The sequence below is a fragment of the Urocitellus parryii genome, chromosome 4 (genome assembly GCF_045843805.1).
Source record: "Urocitellus parryii isolate mUroPar1 chromosome 4, mUroPar1.hap1, whole genome shotgun sequence".
In the NCBI taxonomy this organism is placed as follows: Eukaryota; Metazoa; Chordata; class Mammalia; order Rodentia; family Sciuridae; genus Urocitellus; species Urocitellus parryii.
The window spans coordinates 60,893,827-60,916,648 of NC_135534.1; the positions used below are offsets into that span (position 1 = coordinate 60,893,827).

The 22,822-nt window shown below is 38.2% G+C and overlaps 2 protein-coding genes across 2 annotated transcripts; one reads left to right on the plus strand and one right to left on the minus strand.

The window, feature by feature from the left end:
- Nucleotides 1–951: 951 nt before the first annotated feature.
- On the minus strand, nucleotides 952–1,908 carry LOC113191317 (olfactory receptor 52D1). The gene has a single exon (XM_026401009.2). The coding sequence runs from the start codon at nucleotides 1,906–1,908 to the stop codon at nucleotides 952–954; it is 957 nt and encodes a 318-aa protein (XP_026256794.1).
- A 10,105-nt stretch (nucleotides 1,909–12,013) lies between these two features.
- Nucleotides 12,014–12,961, plus strand: LOC113191343 (olfactory receptor 51I2-like). Its single transcript, XM_026401053.2, has one exon. It carries the CDS (start codon nucleotides 12,014–12,016, stop codon nucleotides 12,959–12,961), a length of 948 nt encoding a protein of 315 aa, XP_026256838.1.
- The last annotated feature ends 9,861 nt before the right edge of the window (nucleotides 12,962–22,822 follow it).

A 22,822-nucleotide genomic window follows, 5' to 3' on the forward strand; every position in this document is an offset into this window, starting at 1 on the left:
CAGTTGGTTGAAGTATTGGTGGACTTGCTCATTTTAGAACTGAGATTACTAAAACATAAGGACTATATAAAAAAATAACTTGAATTCAGGGACAGCTCCCCTAAATTCTGAACAAAATGGAAAACTTCATGGTTAAAAGGAAAGAGACCTCAAAATATGTGACTGGGAGGAGAAAATATGGTCCTATTAAGCACTCACCTTAAGTCTATTTAAATAGTACAGAAGTGTTATGTAGTATTGTTATTATAATAACCCTGTGAGGTGGGACAACATAAAAGTCTTGTATAAATTAAACAAATTGCCCAATAATTTTTAGAGATGACTTTTTCATTTTATTTATTGAACATTTACACATAAGGCACGGTCTTATGTACATTTATCATGTGTTCCTCAACATAACGTGAATGGTTAGATATTAATATTATCCATATTTAACAGTTGACCAAACTGAGGCAATAGAAACAATTGGCATCATGTTCAAGGACACCAATTTAGTACCAGAAGGAGGCCAAGATTCAAATCTCAGTGCTGTGAATTCACACTAGGTACCCTTAACTGCTATGCTAAGTTGTGGAATTCAGATTAAAATTAATCCCAAACACCATTTTTTTTTTTTTAGCTTTTGAACTCTAAGCTTTTTACTCCTACCATGAAATCCAGTCTCTTAAGAGGAGAAACTGACTTGCTCCTTACTAGGTCACCGCCCCTTTTGAGACAATATTAAAAAATATCATCTTTCTGTGCTTTTTTGAGTTCTTTAAGGAGCTGTGGAAACATAACATGTTCAATGTGATAACCAGTCTCTCATTTCATCAGGTCAAACCACTTCCTTCTGGAATTTCCAACCACATAAACCCGGTCTTGTCATATCACAGATCTCCATTCATGTAAATGCATCTAGCAAGTAATCCTACCCATTTATTTTTCTTATCTCCAAGGTCTACTTAGAATTCATGTTGAGATCTTCCCCAAGAGAAACAGTCTTAGAAGTCGACTCCGAATCTCCTTGGTTCTAGCTCCATAGATGATGGGATTGAGTACAGGAGGCACCAGCACATAGAGATTCGCCAGAAAGATGTGCACATGCTTGGGAACTCGGTTGTGACCAAAGCGGTGGGTGAGGAAGGAGAAGAAGGCAGGGATGTAGAAAACGAGGATGACACCAAGGTGGGAGCCACAGGTACTCAGAGCCTTGTGTCTGGCATCTTGAGATGGCAAACGAAAGACAGCATGGAGGATAAAGCCATAGGAGATGGCAATGAGGATGGAATCCAGACCCACAGCCAGAAGGGCCACAGTCAGCCCATAGACAATATTGACAGTGATGTTGGCACAGGCCAGCCGAGCGATGCCCATATGCTCACAGTATGTGTGAGCCATGACATGGTGGCCACAGTAGGGCAGTCGCCTCAACAGGAAAATGAAGGGGGAGACAAAAGCTATACTACGGAGTATACTAACAAGTGCAATACTGCCTATGACTGTATTGTTGAGGATAACTGTGTATCTCAGTGGTTTGCAGATAGCTACATATCGATCAAAGGCCATGGCCAGGAGAACTGAGGACTCCAGAGAGTAGATAACATGGACACAAAACATCTGGGCCAGGCATCCAGCAAAGGAAATCTCACCTGCATGGAGCCACAAAATGGCAAGTGTCTTGGGCACAGTGGTGGAGCTGAGAGTCAAGTCAGTGAGTGAGAGAAGACAAAGGAAGAGGTACATGGGTGCATGCAGGGCACTGTGTGTCATAATGACAAGGATGATGGCAGCATTGCCAAGCAGTGTTACCAGATATGCAGCACAGAATGGAATTGCAATCCAGATATGGGCAAACTCCAGCCCTGGGATCCCTGTCAGAACGAGAGTATCTGGGAGACTCTTATCACTGATGTTGGAGGCTGACATCCTTCCTAGCAAATCAAGGGTTCCTTCCAAGGGTTGATGGTATGTCTACCCTGGAACAAGAGGCATGTGGTTGATTCACATGAAATTATGACCTTTCTGTGAAATAATAGTTATCAGACTGTGGAGAATGTTTTTTTACATGTTCAAGCACCTGAAAAGTATTTCTTTGAAGGACAACATGAACTTAACTTTTTGACAATGATTTGACGATGCATTCACCCTTTTTCTCACTTTGTAACCTGTCTTCCCAGATATATGCCATATGCTTACTTTTATATTTCTCCTGAAGTGCCTTGTAAGAAGCTGGACAAACTGTGTGCAGTGGTGCAGTGGTAATTTCAGAAACTCAAGAGGCTGAGGCAGGGGGATCCCAAGTTCAAGGCCAGTCTCAGCAACTTAGCAAGGCCATAAGCAATCTAATGAGACTCTGTCTCAAAATAAAAAATAAAAAGGGCTGAGAATATTGCTCAGTGGTTAAAAACCCTGATACCAAAAAAGCAAATAAGAACTACAACAAAAAAAGACGCTAGACAACCTGGATATGATTTAATATCTATTCCTAATTTAATACCTATAATGATAAAAACATTCCTTTAGGTATAATAGAAGAAAGAGTGAGATAAAGTCATCTTTGCTTTCTGGGCAACAACATGCTCAACTGTATCAAAGTCAGCTCACCCTGCAAGCCCATCAGTGTAATGACAGAATATATGGCCAAATTAGAATGGTGTTAATAGAGACTGATAGAGGGAGAAAGCAGGATGTGCTGATCTTTTTTTTTTTTATGGTAGCATATTTTTTTATATATCTTTATTTTTTACTTGTTCTATTTAGCTTCACATGATAGCAGAATGCATTTTAATTAATTATACACAAATGGAGTGCAACGTTTTAATTCTCTGGTTGTACATGGTGTAGAGACACATCGTTTGTGCAATCATACATGTACCTAGGGTCATGATATCCGTCTCATTCCACCATCTTTTCTACCCCACTAACCATAAAGATATAACAAAAAATTTTATTTTGACTGTAGAGAAATAGCTAGAATTATTTACATTCCCTCCTTAATATTTATTTTTATTTTTATTTTTTTTTTACTTAAAACGGCCCTGAAGAGAATGCCAGTAAACCTGAGTTTCAGTCCAGATTCTGTAACAAGAATGATGTGTAACGTTGAAAAAAATCTCTCTGTTCTTGGGGAAAAATTCAATTTAGAAAGGGCATGATTCTGTAGACATTTTCTTCTTTTCTATCAGCTCACTAAGTAGCACTGGAAAAATCCTAATGCCTTTTTTTGTGTCTCAGTTTATTATGTCCAAACTAGGAATGACATCATCCAGCTTACCAGGTTCATAAGATTTTGTAGGTTAGCAAAGATTAATATCATGGTATTAAATATTTGAATTCTCTGAATAAAACCTCTGCTTCCCCTCCTCATTCCTCTGCCCCCTCCTTCTCCTTCTACAAGTCCTTTATCTCCTTACAATCTAAAGTGTTTAAATATTCATACCCCTTTCTAACAGGAAGATCAGGTCCAGAGAAGTGAACTGATGTAATTTAGATCACAGGCATGTTACTTGCAGAACTGAAATTAGGTCTCTTATCTTAACTGAAATTAGCCGTTTCTTATTCCACAGTTCATTAATATGGCCAATAATTGAATTTCTACCTCTTCCAAAAAAAAAAAACCACAAACATTTCAATTAATATCGATTTCTAACACTCCAAAAACTTTTCTGTACTTCTTATCTGAACTTCAAAGAAGTGAAGACAACTAAGGAGCCCCTTACTGTTTTCAGTGAGATTTCCAGTGATGACACCAGAAGATTTTGGACTGTTGGGGGAAAGAAACTTGAATGGCAGAGTCTGGAGACCTGAAATCACTAGATCTTCCCTTGTCCTCTCTTCCTGGCCTACTCTCGCTTCATAAGGATGTTTTCAAATGGTTGTTGCAATTTATCTGCTACTCTCTCTGCATCTATGGATGGGAGGACTAGGAAGTTTAGGGTAAGAGCAGGTTTTATTTTTCTTCCTTGGAGAAACAAGGGAAAAGGTACTGAGCTTTTTCACAATGGGTCTCCCTCCCATACTTTTCTCAGCATCTTGTCTCCATGATGGTTGAGTTTTTGAGGTCCTCTTTTCAGTCCTAGATTTCAGTACAGTAACTTAACTCTTGGATTACTTTATTATTATTATTATTATTATTTTACTGAACAGTTGCTTGTAAATCTGATTTTAAGCACTTACCTTAGTAATAGACGTGCACTTGCAGGTGTAGAAGGATGTGATAGGGGTTCTGAGTAAAGATCTGTGACATCCGTGAGAAGCTGTGTGGCAGAGTATGGTTGTGTGATGGCTTGGGCAGGAGGTGTGTATCTGGATACAAAGTTGTGTTTAGGCAAGTGACAGCTATGTCTGCAGGTTTAGATGTGTGAGGTATGAGGGAGTGGAGGGTCTGAATGTGCAACCGGTGTTCTCAGTTTTCTGAGCTCATTAAATGTCTTCAGCTCATCTCTCTATTCCAGCCTCCTTTAGTTGAAGGTCTTGGTAAGTGAGATTATTTATTGCTTCCCTCTGTAATAATCAGGTGTGAAAAATCAGGTAGCCTTCTCTAGGGATTTGATTTGTGGTATGTCTGTTGAGGAAGAGAAAGAAAATAAGTAGCTGATAAAAGAAGAAAGGAGCCAGGAAAACTTTTTGGTACATTTGTAATGAAAGTGGAAATTAAATATCTAATTTATGTGTTTTATTCTCCATTCTTATTTCTTCTTTCCTTGACTCCATTTTCTGTCTTTTTATCTTTACCTTAATGAGCCTCATTGAATTCTCACTCAGGGTGAATCAACCAGAATTCTGTGCCTATAAGGGCATGGTGAAAGACTGATGTGAATGGTGCAGCAAATAATGGTATTGGACATGTACACATAGTGTGGCACTATCAGACTGGTGGCATTATGCACATTTGGACAAAATGCAAGTTCCAAGATAAAAATAATTACTTGCAATGATAGCAGAGTAGTAAATAAAGTGAGTTTTCTGAGCATGACTCATTGCAATTGCCCATGTTGTGTGCCCACAAAGCCAGTCCTTGTAGGAATTAACATCAGTGCCTGGTCTGAATTCACTTCACTGTATCTCATGACAGTTAGCATCTAATGTCAGGAAGGTTTTTACATCTATCAGAGCCCTCTTTCAGGATTCATTCATTCTCCTTCATTTCAGAGCACTTTGCTCTTACAACATTCATTTTCTTCTCAAATTAATCCAAACCAGTTTTCTTCAAGATTTTTATTCATTTTCTTAAATAAAAAATTGTGCTCTATTGTGTACTATGAATTGAAATGCATTCTGCTGTTATGTGTAACGAATTAGAACAAATAAATAGATGCGTACATGCCCCTTCAAAAACTTTTGTGTAGATGTCTAGAAGTTATTGTTAAAAGCAGAAATATTAGAAAAAATATGTAATTTTCAGTGTATTGTGAATTTTGACATTTAAAAATGAACCTCTAATATCACTATTTTAAATGTACCAAGGGACATCTAGAAGTATTACATTTACCATTATTTATTTAAAATATATGAGAAAGTTTTTCTGAAATGTCAGAAATTTAATATTATGGCTTTGTCTTCTTGGAATTGGTTCATTATCCTACCTATTCATTTTTTACTTTTATATCTCACGATGATAACTCCCATACTTAAAATATGTATATAAATTAGAGGGCTGGGATTATGGCTCAGTGGTAGAGCACTTGCCTAGCATGTGTGAGGCACTGGGTTCAAGTCCCAGCACCACATATAAATAAATGAATAAAATAATTATCCATCAACTTCTAAAAAAATTTTAAAAGATGTATATAAATTGGAATTATTTTTTTTCCTAAAATAATAGGATTCAACGTAAAAATATTTTATTGCAATTATCATGGTGATACTTCAATAAAAGCAATATTAAAATCTTTAAATTTCATGCATTATTAAATATGTTTTTGGAAATATTTTTCTTGATGAAAATTATAGAATTTTTAAAATTTTTTTTATTTTTATTTTTTTATTGGTTGTTCAAAATATTACAAAGCTCATGACATATCATCTTTCATGTATTTGACTCAAGTGGGTTATGAACTCCCATTTTTACCCCAAATACAAATTGCAGAATCACATCGGTTACACATTCACATTTTTACATAATGGCATATTAGTGACTGTTGTATTCTGCTACCTTTCCTATCCCCTACTATCCCCCCTCCCCTCCCCTCCCATCTTCCCTCTCTACCTCATCTGCTGTTGTTCAATTTTCTCCCTTGTTTCCCCCCTTCCCCTCACAACCTCTTATATGTAATTTTGTGTAACATTGAGGGTCTCCTACCATTTCCATATGCTTTCCCTTCTCTCTCCCTTTCTCTCCCCCCACTCGTCTCTGTTTAGTGTTAATCTTTTCCTCATGCTCTTCCTCCCTGTTCTGTTCTTAGTTGCTCTCTTTATATCAAGGAAGACATTTGGCATTTGTTTTTTAAGGATTGGCTATCCGACAGACAGCAGAATACATCAGACACTAGAAAGGCAATATGTCAATCAATGGAAGGGTAACTGATGTGATACAGCAATTTGTATACGGGGTAAAAGCGGGAGTTCATAATCCACTTGAATCAAACCATGTAATATGATGTATTAAGAACTATGTAATGTTATGAACGACCAATAAAAAAAAAAAAGGATTGGCTAGCTTCACTTAGCATAATCTGCTCTAATGCCATCTATTTACCTGCAAATTCCATGATTTTGTCATTTTTTAGTGCTGCATAATACTCCATTGCGTATAAATGCCACATTTTTTTAAATCCATTCATCTATTGAAGGGCATCTAGGTTGGTTCCACAGTCTAGCTATTGTGAAATGTGCTGCTATGATCATTGATGTGGCAGTATCCCTATAGTACGCTCTTTTAAGATCCTCAGGGAATAGTCTGAGAAGGGTGATAGCTGGGTCAAATGGTGGTTCCATTCCCAGCTTTCCCAGGAATCTCCATACTGCTTTCCAAATTGGCCTCACCAATTTGCAGTCCCACCAGCAATGTACAAGTGTACCCTTTTCCCCACATCCTCGCCAGCACTTATTGTTGTTTGACTTCATTATGGCTGCCAATCTTACTGGAGTAAGATGGTGTCTTAGGGTGATCTTGATTTGCATTTCTCTGACTGCTAGAGATGGTGAGCATTTTTTCATGTACTTGTTGATTGATTGTATGTCCTCCTCTGAGAAGTTTCTGTTCAGGTCCTTGGCCCATTTTTTGATTGGGTTATTTGTTATCTTATTGTTTAATTTTTTGAGTTCTTTGTATATTCTGGATATTAGGGCTCTATCTGAAGTGTGAGGGGTAAAAATTTGTTCCCAGGATGTAGGCTCTCTATTTACCTCTCTTATTGTTTCTCTTGCTGAGAAAAAACTTTTTAGTTTAAGTAAGTCCCATTTGTTTATTCTTGTTATTAACTCTTAGGCTATGGGCATCCTATTAAGGAATTTGGAGCCCGACCCCACAGTATGTAGATCGTAGCCAACTTTTTCTTCTATCAGATGCAGTGTCTCTGATTTGATATCTAGCTCCTTGATCCATTTTGAGTTAATTTTTGTGCATGGCGAGAGAAAGGGATTCAGTTTCATTTTGTTGCATATGGATTTCCAGTTTTCCCAGCACCATTTGTTGAAGATGCTATCCTTCCTCCATTGCATGCTTTTAGCCCCTTTATCAAATATAAGAAAGTTGTAATTTTGTGGATTGGTCTCTGTGTCCTCTATTCTGTACCATGGGTCCACCTGCCTGTTTTGGTACCAGTACCATTCTGTTTTTGTTACTATTGCTCTGTAGTACAGTTTGAAATCTGGTATCGCTATACCTCCAGATTCACACTTCCTGCTTAGAATTGCTTTTGCTATTCTGGGTCTTTTGTTTTTCCATATGAATTTCTTGATTGCTTTATCTATTTCTACAAGAAATGCCGTTGGGATTTTGATTGGCATCGCATTAAACCTGTAGAGAACTTTGGGTAATATCGCCATTTTGATGATGTTAGTTCTGCCTATCCATGGACAGGGTATATTTTTCCATCTTCTAAGATCTTCTTCTACTTCTCTCTTTAGGGTTCTGTAGTTTTCATTGTATAAATCTTTCACCTCTTTTGTTAGGTTGATTCCCAAGTATCTTATTGTCTTTGAGGATATTGTGAATGGAGTGGTTTTCCTCATTTCCATTTCAGAAGTTTTGTTGCTGATATATAGGAATGCCTTTGATTTTTTTTTCTCCAAAGTTACTTTACATGTCTACAAGTCAAGACCAATGGAATGAGGAAAGTTTCACATTCAGTTATTCTCAATTTTATTTATAAAAATTAAGCTGCAAGAAATTATCCACATAAATAACTTGGTTGGGAATGACTTTTTTTCAATAATGCAGGATAAATAAGAGTAGTTGCTATAATTAATCAGTAACTGTCCCAAGAAAGTAGTTTCTGGCTATTTGAAACTCGAGGAGGAGTCTCACAGAGGTGATGCACAGATCTTTAAGGAGATAGTCCAGTCAGGTGATGCTGGTACATTGAGGGACATGTTGAGGTTGTTGAAAAATAAGGGACAAATAAAAATGTAAGCAGAAGCCACTGCTTCTATTAGAATTAACTGCTTTGCTTAGGAAACAAACAGATTCTTGGGTGACACTGACAAAAAAAAAAAAATATGAATAGGATCCCTTAAGCCTCTTTCAGTGTTCCAGTCTGCCTCTAATGCTTCCTGTTGGCAAAACCTGACAGGCAATTGGCAGGCAAAGAAAAAGTGTGATCCCACCTGAGCATGGGAAAGCAGAGCACAGACAGGGTGGTGGAGCCAAAGACGAGCTTAACGTGCAGCACAGTCAACCTGTAGTACCTAGGTACACATGTGTGCATTATACTTGTATAATATTTTGAGATTGAATAAATATTAAGCATGTAAAGATCAGAAATATTCCTATTCACTTGTCAGTCTTTACATTAATTTTTATTTATTATGTAACATAAGAGAAAACTATATATTACTAAGAAATAGGAAACATTTTACAAGATTAAATCATATTGAATACAACTTCAAAATATATGAAATTACTTGATAAAAATAATTTTAATTGAATAATGACTATCTTTTCTTGTGTACATCTTCTCTAAAAGTATACAAACACAAATGCACATGACATTAACTTTTTGTCCTTAAGCAGCATACAGTGAGTTTGAAACATTTACATTTTACTTGCAATTACTAAATATAGTACTTCAATCGTTTGAACGTATTTAGCTTTTTAATAATAACATAGCTTCCTGATAATTTTTTAATCACAACTTTAAAACAAGTTCTTTAGGTGAAAGTGTGAAAAAATCATTGTTTGACTCTTTATACTTTTTTCATGAAATGTCCCTTTAATAGCTCTGAGTTATTCAACTTTAAACCAGAACTGAGATAGCCAAACGTCTACCATTGCCCTATATTGTAAATATACTTTATGATATATATAAATTCAGCTCTTCTGAACCCCTCCAGAATCTTCTGGTTTAAGGGCACCATATACCAGTATCATTTGGCAGAGGATCCTAATGACAGATTGCTTACATGATGACAGGAGCCATGAGACATGGTGTGGCGGCAGATACGCCCTGCTTGGCTGGGAAGACTGGCAGTGTTGCCTTGGTCTTTGCCCAGAGTTCTGAACCACCTTAGGGAATAGGTAGCAGGAGGTGAACACTGGGATCCTGCTGCGAGGAGCCTATTCCCAGCAGACTTTGTCTAGGGGATATTAGGTCTCGCTACAGCCCTTCCACTGCTCAGAGGTTGACAGTCAGCTCCTATGAACTGTGATATGAGTGTGGGGTCTTCCACAGCGTTGGCCTGGCCTGGCGACAGCACAGCCCACTTCTCCAGGAGCACCTGAGACAGGCTGGGGCGTGGCCTTGTAGCTGTTCTATTTATCTACCTCACTAAAACTCCTTCAATCTTGCTTCCCTTTTCTCACCTGCCCCTTCTCACCTCCATTTTATTTCCTATATCTTTTTCATCCTTTTCTCTCTGCCCATTTTCCATCTCTCTTTTCCCTGTTCTCCTATCACTCTTTTACTCTTTTGTCATTTTCCTCCTCACTCTTTCCCCGCTTTTTGCTTCATGTGAATATAGGGAAAAATATTAGGAAACAGAAAGGACCCTGTCAGCAGAGGCCACTCAGCTGCACTCCATCATTTCCAGGTACATCAGGAAGGAGATACTAAATCCATCCTTATTCTGCTGCAGAAGGTTTTTAGTTTAAGACAATTTCCTTATGGTGAAAAGTGTTTTACTTGGTGGAATGAGACTTATGTGGGTTGTTCAAGAAGATGGGTGGCCTTGAGACCATCTTCTCTAAAATCTTCAATGCCTATTACTTTGTATTGCATGATAATGATGGAGGATCATTGCAAGGGACAGGTTTCTCAGGGATTATCTTGTTCCTTTTTCCTGCCTCTTTATATTAAATGCTACTGCTTAGGATTAGGTCCTTGGGACTCTTTCTCAGACCTTTATACCCCTAGTAGATAATTCCATTCTGAGGACTAATGTGATTAAACAGAGAAAAATATATTTCTCTCCTGAGGGTCATATAAAATAATAAATATGCCAGTGTTATAAAAAATTACTCAAGGATAGGTAATTACACTCAAGTATTCAGAATAATTCATGAGTGGCAGAAGGGAATCTAATACCTAAGTTATGAAATTGGTAGGTGAAGCCACATTTTTACAGGGTATTGCAAAGGTTTTGTGGTATGCCACAGAAATAGCATGAAGTATCCTTAAACGTAGTTCCTTCCTCAAATGCTATTCCTGAAATTCCATGGTGCACAAGAGAGTGAGGGAAGGATGTAGAATGCCTTGTATTGTATCTTTATCATCTTCTCATAACCTTTCTTGGGCTTAAGTAAGGTAATCTTCCTCACCTTTTCCCGGGTGAGAATCTTTCTAAGAGGAGCAACAATGATCTGCTAAGGGCATGAAAGGATGCCATTTTTATAAGTTCATAGGAAAATTAAGGTGATGGGTGGAATATTTTTAATGTTATAATTTTTCTTTCTTAAGTCTTTGTATTTCACTTTTGTTAGCTGTACCACTAACTACTATGTAAAGATAAATGGTTTGAAATATTTTTATGTAACACATACACTTTTTTTTTGTTAAAGAAAACACAAAGTATAATAAATTTCCCATATAAACATTGTTTTAAATAGCAACAATAAACTAAAAGCAATATATATATATTATAATATCTATATATGTAATGCTTACTAATCGGTTTTATATGTTCAATTTCTATCTTGATAAGTCCAATTTCTCTCTTTCACTCTCTCTCCTCTAACATATGTATATCTGTATGTCTATACAGCAATTCTATTTTTGCCCTATTTTATAAGTAAAGGCAATAGTTTAAGAAAACTTCCTAATGTAACATTGGTATTATGTAGCTACACTAGGACTCAAACCCTTAACTGAAACACTACAATGCCTCTTAGGAGCTATTTATTTTCCAGGCATCCTACAAAGACATGGTGGGTCTTGGAATATATAAGGACCTTGGGATTGAAGTAGTATTACAGCATTCAGATTTTTGCTGTGTAACTTTGACACCAGAAAACTTGGGGTGATTCCTTTCCCTTTTTTGCACATTTGTTCACCAATCTTGCAGAATGGCTGTAAATGTTAACATTTCTAGTACATTAGATATGATCATAGCTCTGAAATTTGAATTGTCTGAAAGCTTGCCAACAGAATGTTCCTAAGGCAGATGACTAATTGTCTACTAGTGAAAACAAATGAGATGGGCAACTGCCCTGAAATCTACTCTTCTGTAAGTGGTTTAAAAAAGAAGCCTTTATTTCAACAGCTTTTACTTCATAATCAACTGCCTATGCCACCAGTGAATTTCGTGAATGGAACCGCAATTTATAAACTCTGGCATTGTCTTTTTCCTCTCTAGGAACAGTAACAATCTTAAACGTACGGTGTAGTTTCTCTGAAAGATCCACCTGACTGATAGCTAATGTCTTCATTCTCTCATGGGCAACTTCAGGATCAATTCCTCTGATGCTCCCAGCTTTATTCTGACGGGTTTTCCAGGGATGGAGGCCATGGAGCCCTGGCTATCTCTTCCTCTCCTTTTATTCTATGCCATCTCTATCGTGGGCAACAGCCTGATCCTCCTCATTGTAAAGGAGGAAGAGAGCTTGCACCAGCCCATGTACTACTTCTTGTCCCTGCTCTCAGTCAATGACTTGGGCGTGTCCTTGTCCACATTGCCAACTGTGCTGGCTGCCCTCTGCTTCCGTGCCCGAGTGATCACCTTTAATGCTTGCTTGGCTCAAATGTTTTTCATCCACCTCTTTTCTTGGACAGAGTCTGGCATCCTTCTGGCTATGAGTGTCGATCGCTACGTGGCCATCTGCAACCCGCTGCGCTATGCTGCAGTGCTCACCAATACCCGAATCCTGGCCATGGGCCTGGGGACTGTTCTCCGCAGCTTTGCCCTCATCCTGGTCTTCCCACTGCTGCTGCACAGACTGCCCTTCTGCCATGCCCAGAATGTTCTCTCCCATGCTTACTGCCTTCATGTGGATATGATTAAATTGGCATGTACTGATATCTCCCTCAATAGCCATTATGGGCTGTCTATTGTGCTGCTTACCTTTGGCCTGGACTCTGCACTCATCCTCATCTCCTATGTACTCATCCTGCGATCAGTGCTAGCCATTGCCTCTCGGGAGGAGCGCCTTAAGACCCTCAATACGTGTGTGTCCCACATCTTGGCTGTGCTCATCTTCTATGTGCCCATGGTCAGTGTGTCCATTGTGCATCGCTTTGGGGCTGGATTACCCCATGCTGTCCATATTCTAATGTCCATCCTCTACCTCTTTGTGCCTCCCATGCTGAATCCTGTCATCTACTCCATTAAGACAAAGGAAATACGCCGCAGACTGTTGAAGATGCTTTTCAGGTTCAAGCTCTGACTCCTTGGCAGATCTACAAGCATAGGGTGATCTGGTGATGGGAGAATCGCCAGGCAGATTCACAGTAGGAATAGAACAATCAGGAAATGTGGGCGATGCCCTTCAAGTTCTAGGATTAATTCTGTTTTAAATAAACATCAGGCTGGTGCCTGCCAGGGCTGTCTTGGGTTTTAACCACAAATTGCTGTATCAATATTCTCTAGAGGCAGAAAAATGGTCTTTTGTGAAAAATAATCACAAGAATGCTGAGCATCCTCACAGGGATTTTTAGAGGAGGTGGGAACAAAATTAAAGATTTTAGTTACATTCTGGTTATGGGCCTGCATAACTCTTAAGGAGACAGGCACAAATAGGAGTGATTATGTGCTAGGAATGTAATATTTCCAATGTGTAAGTTTAGTGTGGGTAGTTGATTTTTGATCCTGTCCTCAGCCAGGGTCTTTGCCAACACGGTATTTGAAAAAATGTGGCTTTAACAGCTTTGGTATTGAAGTAGTCAGAATTGGGCTTTAGCATTCCCAGAATTTCTTTTCACATGGGAGGCCAGGAAGAATGCAGGCACTTGGCTTCATTTCCAGGAAGTCAACAGCCTTTTGCTTCTCTATCTCCTGAGACATTTCCCTCTCTCTTTCATATCTGTCTGCTTTCCTTTGATAGAATCTGAGCTTCCAAGGGTAGCAGTCTTTTCTTATTGTACTCTGTCCATCCACAGGAAATCTCCCAAGGACTCTCCATTTAGATACTTGATGGTGCTTGTGTAATAATGCAAGAATAAGTGAACAAGTAGCTGAGTAAGTGATAATGAATAAATGAGAAGATAATGATTGAACAAATTAATAGATATGCATATAACATCTCTTCTCAAATTAGAGAAGAAAGTTTATATACTGCTACCCTTGGAAGCTCAGATTCTATCAAGGGAAAGCAGACATATGAAAGAGAGAGGGAAACGTCTCAGGAGATAGAGAAGCAAAGGGCTGTTTCATTTCTGAATGTTTCCTCTTTCTCTAGACTGCACAATTCCCCCCACAGAGACAGTATAAATGAGAAGTAAGATCCTCTATAAGTTAATGAACCTCTATATGTCAATTTTTTATTTATAAAATGATATAACAGGGCTGGGGATGTGGCTCAAGCGGTAGCGCACTCGCCTGGCATGCATGTGGCCCAGGTTCGATCCTCAGCACCACATACAAACAAAGATGTTGTGTCCCCCGAAAACTAGAAAATAAATATTAAAAAAAATTCTCTCTCTCTCCCTCTATCACTCTCTTTAAAAAAAATGATATAACAATCTCTAATTTTCTACTTTAAAGGCTTATTTTGAAGTTAACTAAAGTAAATTGCTCTAAAATTTGTTTAATATATAAATATTCAGCTTATTTCCTCATATTATTATCATTATTGTTATTATTATTATTTATAGTAGTAGTAGTATCTTTTTTGTGGTATTGAAGATTGAACCCACGGCTGCTTTTCCACTAAGCTATATCCCCAGCCCTTTTTATCTTTTAATTTTGAATGGATCTTGCTAAGTTTCCCAAGCTGAATAAACTTGTGATTCTCCTGCCTCAGCCTTCAGAGTTGCTAGAATTACAGATGTGCACCCCTGTGTCTGGTCCATTTTCTCATATTATTTTTATTCAGCAAGGACAAATGGACCATTCTGTCCAGCTTAAAAAAAAATCACATTCACAAACCATTGTCTAGTATTTTAAGAATTTTCTGTAATTTAACCTTAAGTAGTACTGTTTATCACCTGTTTCTTTTTTTTTAAGAGAGAATGATGGAGAGAGAGAGAGAGAGAGAGAGAGAGAATTTCTTTTAATATTTATTTTTTTTTTAGTTTTCGGCGGACACAACATCATTGTCTGTATGTGGTGCTGAGGATCGAACCTGGGCCGCACGCACACCAGACGAGCTCGCTACCGCTTGAGCCACATCCCCAGCCCCTTATCACCTGTTTTATGTTCCCACTGTACTCAGAATATAATTTAGTCATATTGATTTGGTTAATTTATCTTCTCTATTAGAGTATAAGCAACTCATGTCCAGGGAGCATGATCTTATTTAACTCTTGAGCCTCTAATACAAGGCCTGAAACACTTCAGACTCACAAAAATATAGCTAAGAAATGAATTTAAAATGATTATATTTATACAACAGTAATACACCAATAGAATGCAGGGAAATGATTGTATTTGCACATATTTTCATACTAGTATGTTCTTTATGGTTTAATGATTATAATGACCTATACTGTTTTACTCTAAAATAGATTTTAATTTTACTGAAGTACAGTTTTATGTGAAATTTTGTTATTGATCAGTCTAAATATCATATGCATTATAAATGAATAGAAACAAAATAATAGCCAGGCCTAGTAGTGCATGCCTGTAATCCAAGCGCCTCAGGATGCTGAGACAGGAGAATCATGAGTTCAAAGCCAGCCTCAGCAACAGCAAGGCACTAAGCAACTCAGTGAGACCCTGTCTCTAAATAAAATACAAAATAGGGCTGAGGATGTAGCTCAGTGGTTGAGTGCCCCTGAGTTTAACCCCTGGTACCTGCCCCCCTGCCCCAGCCAAATTGTAATTTTAAGCAGGCTAAACACACTTTGGATGTTTATATTCCTTATACCTTATGTATATCTGGTCTAACCTATGGCATTTTACTAGAGTGATGTCATTGTTTATGACTTTTAATTGGTGTTTAAATAAATATTTTTGATGGATGCTGTTTAATGATGTTGAATCTGTCACAACCATGACATAATAAAATTATTTCTATAATATGTGAAAAATGTGATTTCACTATCAGTACCTTGACTTTTACCTTTAAATTCAAAGAACTCCGAAGCAGAAGCAGTGGTTTAGCCCTTTTATGTTCCAGTGGAAGGGACATCTAATTTAATGTTTTCCACAACACATTCCATAAGTAATGACAGTCAGAATCCATCTCTTGGTTTTGGAATCTTCCTAGTTTGAAAGGGGCTCAACAGATATTTGCTGTTGGCAGCTGTCATCTTCTCAGTTGATTAATTAGAGTGCTCATGGCTCTGTCCAGACTTGTCATTTTCCCATCTGGAAATTAATTCCCTAGTTTGTCAATGAGAGCTATGAGTATAGTGACATTCTCATCATCACATGGCCCTTGTCATCAAGGTCATCAGATACTTCTGGTCCTACACCTTGGCTTTTTTAACCTCTTCCTTTGACTCAGTCTCTAGTGCTCAGAGAGTTTGATTGGTTTCATAGTCCATGCTTCTAGAATTGCAATGTTAATTGTGCCTGGTGTCTTTAAGAAAGACTAGGAACACCAAGTCTTGGGTGAGGAAAGCTCCATAATTAGTTCCTTGATTAAGATATGCTATATTTCCCAAGAAGATGAAAAGGATCAGAACTGTCACTTTGTGTCATTTATAACTAAAGATCCCCAAGTACAATAAGTTCACTTAGTGGTGCCCAAAATATATGGCATAGAAGTTCTTTTTTTGGTACTGAAGATTGAATCCAGGAGCACTTTACTTTTCATCTCTAGCAATTTCCATTTCTTATTTTGAGACAGGGTCTTGCTAATTTGCTGAGCTGGCCTCATACTTGAGATCAAACTGCTTAGGATGCTGGGAAAAAAAGGCTGTTTTGTTTATTCAGCCTCCCAAATTACTGGGATTATAGGCTACACTTGTGCCTGGCAGCATGGAGGTTCTTTACAAAGAGTTGAGGGAAGGAGAGAAAAACTGGGTTTCATGGGAATAAAAAGAATGGTGTCCAATGAAAATAGCCTGGAGGACATTACATTAAATAAAATAAAGGAGTGACAGAAAGAGAAATAGCCCTTGATCTCATTCCTGTGTGGAATCCCTGGATGAACAGAGCATTCATCACCTGATGATGGGTGATGGATGGGGAGAAGCTGGTGCCTGGGTACATTGTTAAAATGAGACAGAAGGAAAACGTTCTGGTTTCTTATGGCATAATAAGGTGATTATAATTAAAAAGAATGCGTTGTATATTTCAAAATAACTAGAAGAGAGAATTTTGAATGCTCTTACCCAAAGAAATGATAAATGCTTAAAGTAATATGTATGCTAATAACATTTATTTGATCATTACACTATATATATATATATATATATATATATATATATATATATATATATATACACTATCATGTAACATAGTACCCCATAAATAGATATAATTGCTATGTGTCAATCAAAAATAAAAATTACCTTTTAAAGTAGAACACGAATTGGAAGAAACTTCAGCAAACAAATGTGTATGACAAAGAGAAGAAAGGAATCAGGATTGCTTTTAAAATTTTGTGGTGCTGGGGATCTAACCCAGGGCCGTGTGCATGCTAGGCAAGTACTCTACCACAGAGCTAAGAATGTGCTCTCCTGTACTAATATCCTGATTCCTGGATTTTACCACACCCTTGCACCCAGGAATCAGGATTTTCATGCAGCAGAGCAGTAAGGCAAATCCACTGGTGTCAGCTGTGTAACAGACCTGACAACTCATACTGAGAGAAACAAGAAAAAACGGCTCTACATGAAAGTTCTCAAGAAAAGAGCTTTTGGTAGGAGAGTAGTGAATTAAAAGGGTGGACAGATTTGAGGAGATGATAAAATCAATGGTTTCATTAAGTAGTCCAAATGGTAATGGACACTAGATTTTGTTTAAGAAGCTTCTATATTTACATTTCATATTTTCTCTTGCCTCTCAAATCACCCACACCACTTGTTCTGATCACTTACTCCTATAACCTTTCCTTTTATTTAAGAAGAATGTCAGTGTGATTAGATAGGAACTCTGAAATTCCTATTGCTCAGTCTGAGTGTGTGTCCTCTCTTCTATTCAAAGCAATGTTTAAATGTCCCTATTCTTCAGAACACTTGACCCCACCATTCTCATCCTTCATCGACTTCATAGGTGAATTTCTAATATCTAATTTCTTCTTTGAAGCCTTGTATGTTTTACTACCCATTCTTTGGAAACAATAGTTCAAGTAATGCAGTGATTCAAGAGACACAGAAAATTTTAAGGCAGAACAAAGAAGAGCTTTCAGTATTCTAAGGCAGTCATAGAAGGTTTACAGATCATTCCCCTTTCAAGGTTGATCCTTGCATTTGTGTTTTCCAGTCTGTGAGGAATAATCCTTTTTTGTTCTCTGCCTTTCTCTTCCTCCTGCCTAAGGCTTGATGTGTTTGCTTTGTATTGCTGTCATAAGAAATGGTCACACATTTAATAGCTTACAACAACAAAAATCTCATAGTTTCTGTAATTCAGAAATCTGGGGAAGAATCTGCTTTGAAGCTCACTTGGGCTGTTGGTTTAAGTCAGTGCTCTGTAGGGCTGAGGTTTCCATTCCCTTGGGAAGGATTCAGCTGTGGCTTGCCCACATTACTCTTACGCTTTCCAGTAGAGTCCTTCAAGTAATGATGGATGAGTGCCTCTTACGCTTTGAATTTCTGACTTATCTGCCTCATTGTTGTGACTCTAGCCTTGAAAATTCTGTGCTGTTAAGGGCTTGTTGTGATTTAATTAGATCCACCTGAATCATCCAAAAGGAAAAAGAACAATCCCCATCTTATGATGCATAATCTTAATAGAGTCCTCAAAGTTCCTGAAACATAGTATATTCGTAAGTTCAGAACATGGGCGTGTTTGGGGAGGCATTCTGTGTGCCATATTCACCTCAGTAACATTCACTTACTCTTTAAGAGATGACAGCACTGCTGAGTGACCTGGAAACCTCCTATGTCTGCCTTAGAATATTGCATGTTTTCCTTTGTTCTGCTGTAACATTTTCTCTGTGTCTCTTCATCAATGCACTGATTGAACTATTGTTTCCTTAAAAGTTCCTCAAGCTAGACTATGAATTGATATACCTATTCATCTATATATACCCACAACTAATATCATGTTTATATTTATTTTTACTTGTGTTTTATACATCTTATTCCATAGATGTCACACCTAAGGACAGTGACAGTTGAAAAGTTGTTTCTTTTTAATTTTTTTTTTGTTTGTGGGAAAAGTTATAGAGAAAGATATCGGACAAGGAACAGTGGACACTGAACTCTGCCAAATCCCTGTGTACTGTGCAGCTTTCAGGTGGGTTCCTCACCTGGGTGCATGAGGTTGGTGTGACTATGGGAACATCTAAGAGTTAACTAAGGAGTCACTGAATCCTGTGTTGTTATAGTTTATCTCTGAAAGGGATTCTTGAAAAGTGCCTGCATTTTCTTCTTGTTAGTCTCAGAGGAACACTGGGTACGTGAGAGGGTCTTTCTAAAGCAACTTTCTTACTGGTTTGCTTCAAGTGTAAGCCTGCACTCTTCCTTCCAGCTGTATCTGTTGGTGTTTTCCTAGAATTCAGTTGTTCATGCTACTCCAAGCATTTATTCTTATTATTCTGAACACAGAGGTTAGTGTCCATCTCAGCACTTTACTCTCAGGAGTTAATTTCTGGAACTGAAACACAATTACCAACCTCCACTGATGCTTATGGCAGCCAGTGGGCTTCCTGCTTTTCACACAGTCACTCTCTTAATCATCCCAATCATTCTGGACATGAGATTATTAACTATGGGTGAAAAATGAAACTATGGCTTTGAGGTTTTTGTTAAGACCAGTGATGGAATCTGAACTCAAACTCAGGTCTACCTTCTCAAGGCAAGTGGTTGAATCTTGATTCCACATCAGTTGCTGAACTTTATTAAGTAGCTCCTTTCACCCTTGCTGTCTCTCTACTAAGTATTTAATAAGCATTTGTGAAGAAATCAACACAGTGCTATATTCTCAATACCTCTTTAATAAAGGATTTGATCTATAATCACATTCTGTTTTGGTCAGGCATGGCATACCTGTGTTTTCATCATGCTGGGGGTCAATTTTACATGTTCTAGTAAATTCAGATGCTGAAATTTATTTATATGGCTTGAGTTTTCTTTATAATGTTCTTTTTATCCAGACTTCCAGAGGGTTTGATCATAGGTGTATAGTGGGCAGAACATAAACTAAATTAGATGAGAAAGATATGACTATTATTCGGCCACTAATGAGGTATATAATTGAGATATCTAGTTAGATACTTCTAATTATTCCTAAAATGAGGGTTTAGTTACAAAGTTCAGATCATTCCTGCTCATGGGACATGAAGTGCCAGTCAGGGAGGTGTGGAGCACTGCTGATGTTCTATATTCCCAGAAGTCCATGAGCACCTGAGCTGATAACTTCAGCTGCACAAGGGACTTCCTGGAAGCAGCCATATATTTCTCAGGCCAGTCAGTTGCCAGATGTAACTGTGGGCTATTAGCAGGGCATGCAGGAGCCCCAATACTGCTCTTCCCGTCAAAGCAAGATCCCTCTCAAGTAAGTAAGTTGAAGTTTCAGAAGCTCCAAATTCAGATCATAAGCCACCTATGCTTATCTTAGAAATCCCTAGTGGTAAGATATAGTGAATTCCCTGCACAGAATTATCTCAGATAGGTATATTGAAGTGTTAGAAACTCCAAATTCAGGTCTTGAGAAATTCTGTTTTTAGATATCTTGAGGGCTGAAATATAGCAATCTGAAGAAAACTCTGTCCCTACTTCAATTTACTTATTTATGTAGATGCTCTCTCTCTCTCTCTCTCTCTCTCTCTCTCTCTCTCTCTCTCTCTCATCACCTTTCCACATCTATATTTTCTATCCATTGCTCTTGGTCTCTGAAGTCACCAGGTTTTCTACCTTCTATGTTACTCTCTCAAAAGGAATAGCCCTTCAGGTTGAGCTTTGGGAGGAGATGCCCTGATGTGAATTCTATGTTTTCTTCAGGATTCTGGCTGTTTAGAAGCTATGTGGAAATATTCTACTAATGCTAAAAGATTCCAAAATAGGTGAGTTTTCTTTTTAATTACATAGAGAAGCAAACAAAAATGCATAGGAAAAAGCTTACAGATAAGTAAGAGGAAGGGGGCCTAAGAACGCAGCATGAAGAAAAAAAGTACATCCTGAGAACAATGGAAAGAGGAGCCTTGAATGCAGGTGCAGCAAAAAATACAGATGGAAGGCTGGAGGTGAGGCTGTAGAGTAGGAGTCAAAGTTCAGAGTTGCACCATCTTCAGTCCTAAGCCTTTGATAACCATCCACTTTGGATTTTCACTAACCCCCGATGAAGCCCTTGCACTAAGAACAGCATTAGAAGGGACTGAAACCACAAATAAGAGTCAGAGCTGGGTTTTTGGAAATGGTGGTAAGGAGCTTTTATTCACAAGATTCACAAGGCTATAATGCAGGATAGACAGAGAAGTGTACACAATAAGATCTGTGTTCTTGACTTCTGTGGGGTGGGGAGCTTCCCCTCTACTGGTTTTGATCAACCAAGTATTAATAAAGAAGGGCATCCTGGACCTCAGCCATGGAAGATGTTTTGAATAGGTATTTTTCTGCAATCAGGGAAACTCTAGGACCATCTTGTTTTAAGGTTTAAAATGACAGCATGTAGACATATCTGGATATTCTCAAGAAAAAGGAAAACAATTTTGAGAAAAAGGAGAGAAATATTGATTTAATGCTGACCATTAAAAGACTCATTGATTCTAGGTTAATGAGTTTCAATTTGGTCATTGGACAATGAAGGGACCATTTAAAGTTTTAATAAGAAAATTGCATCTTCGCATTTTTTAAAAAAAAAATATCAGTTCCACTTTGGTTAGAGATGACTTAGAGATAGGCTAGGGATAGATTAGAATGCAGTTATTACGGCACAATAATGTGATATCTTGTGCCTGAAGTGTGGAAGGAAATGAAGAAAGGTGCCAACAGAGGCACTTTGGGGTCAATATTTTCATCAACTGTTATCTTGTTTAATGCAGTGGGCCAAGGAAAAGGAGGAGGCAAAGTGATACAGGGATTTTAAGTCTCAGTCTTGGGCATAATTGTCGCGACCCCTCGCTGGCAAGGGAAACACGACACAGGATTCTTCTTTCAGCAGTTTACTCAGGACCTTTGAATCATGATGAGAAAACAGGAACAAGAGAGCGAGCGGTCGGTCTGCCCTAGCTTAAGTACCCAGCCCCGCCAATGAATTAGCACCACGCGGGAAAGTCTAATAGGTACAGCGCAGCAGAAGCAGGCCAGAGCCCAGCCCCACAGACTTACAAGGAGTTGTTTACTTCTAACAACTCTAACTGCTAACGAAGCGGAAGCAGAGACCAGCGCCATATTCAGGGTGCGGTCACTGGCTCCCAACACATAATGATAATATCATTATCAGAGGAAAATCAGATGAAAAGTAAATCTGTGTGGTAGAGAAGTAAATACGAATTCCATGGTTTCAAGAAACACAGTGGATTTGATTCTGAAATTAATTGGTAAAAAATTACTTTCAGTGAATTAAATTCCTTCAGGGAGAAAAGCAATGCTGAATGGATTGAAGAATGAAGCAGAAGGAAGAAACATGGAAGTCCAGCACATCTTGATGAACAACTCCAAGGATATCCATTTTGGGGGGCATTTATCTTTCATCTGGATGAGCGGATGGAGGAAATTACTAACTATGGAGTTAGGGAACTGGGAATCATAGAGAGATAGTGGAGGCTCAAGACCATAAAAAAAGATTGGGAAGAGGCAAAAGCTGTGGTCTAATGAGTAAGTGGTTTACTCTGGAATGGGCATAAGTGTGGTGAGCCGCTTCTGCCGCTTTTGCAGACTATGGTTGCCATTACAAGATGGCGCTGGCTCCGCTGTGGTTTGTGACAAACAACTCCTAATTTGGGAGAGTTGGCACATGGTTTTTCAACATCCTATGAGAAAGTTGCGTCGTGGCAGCTTCGCATTGGGGCTTGAGGTGCTTTATTAAGGCTGGG

Bases quoted from the DNA above. Each gene is read 5' to 3' on its own strand.
- LOC113191317 (XM_026401009.2), bottom strand. From the start codon at position 1,908: ATGTCAGCCTCCAACATCAGTGATAAGAGTCTCCCAGATACTCTCGTT.
- LOC113191343 (XM_026401053.2), top strand. From the start codon at position 12,014: ATGGGCAACTTCAGGATCAATTCCTCTGATGCTCCCAGCTTTATTCTG.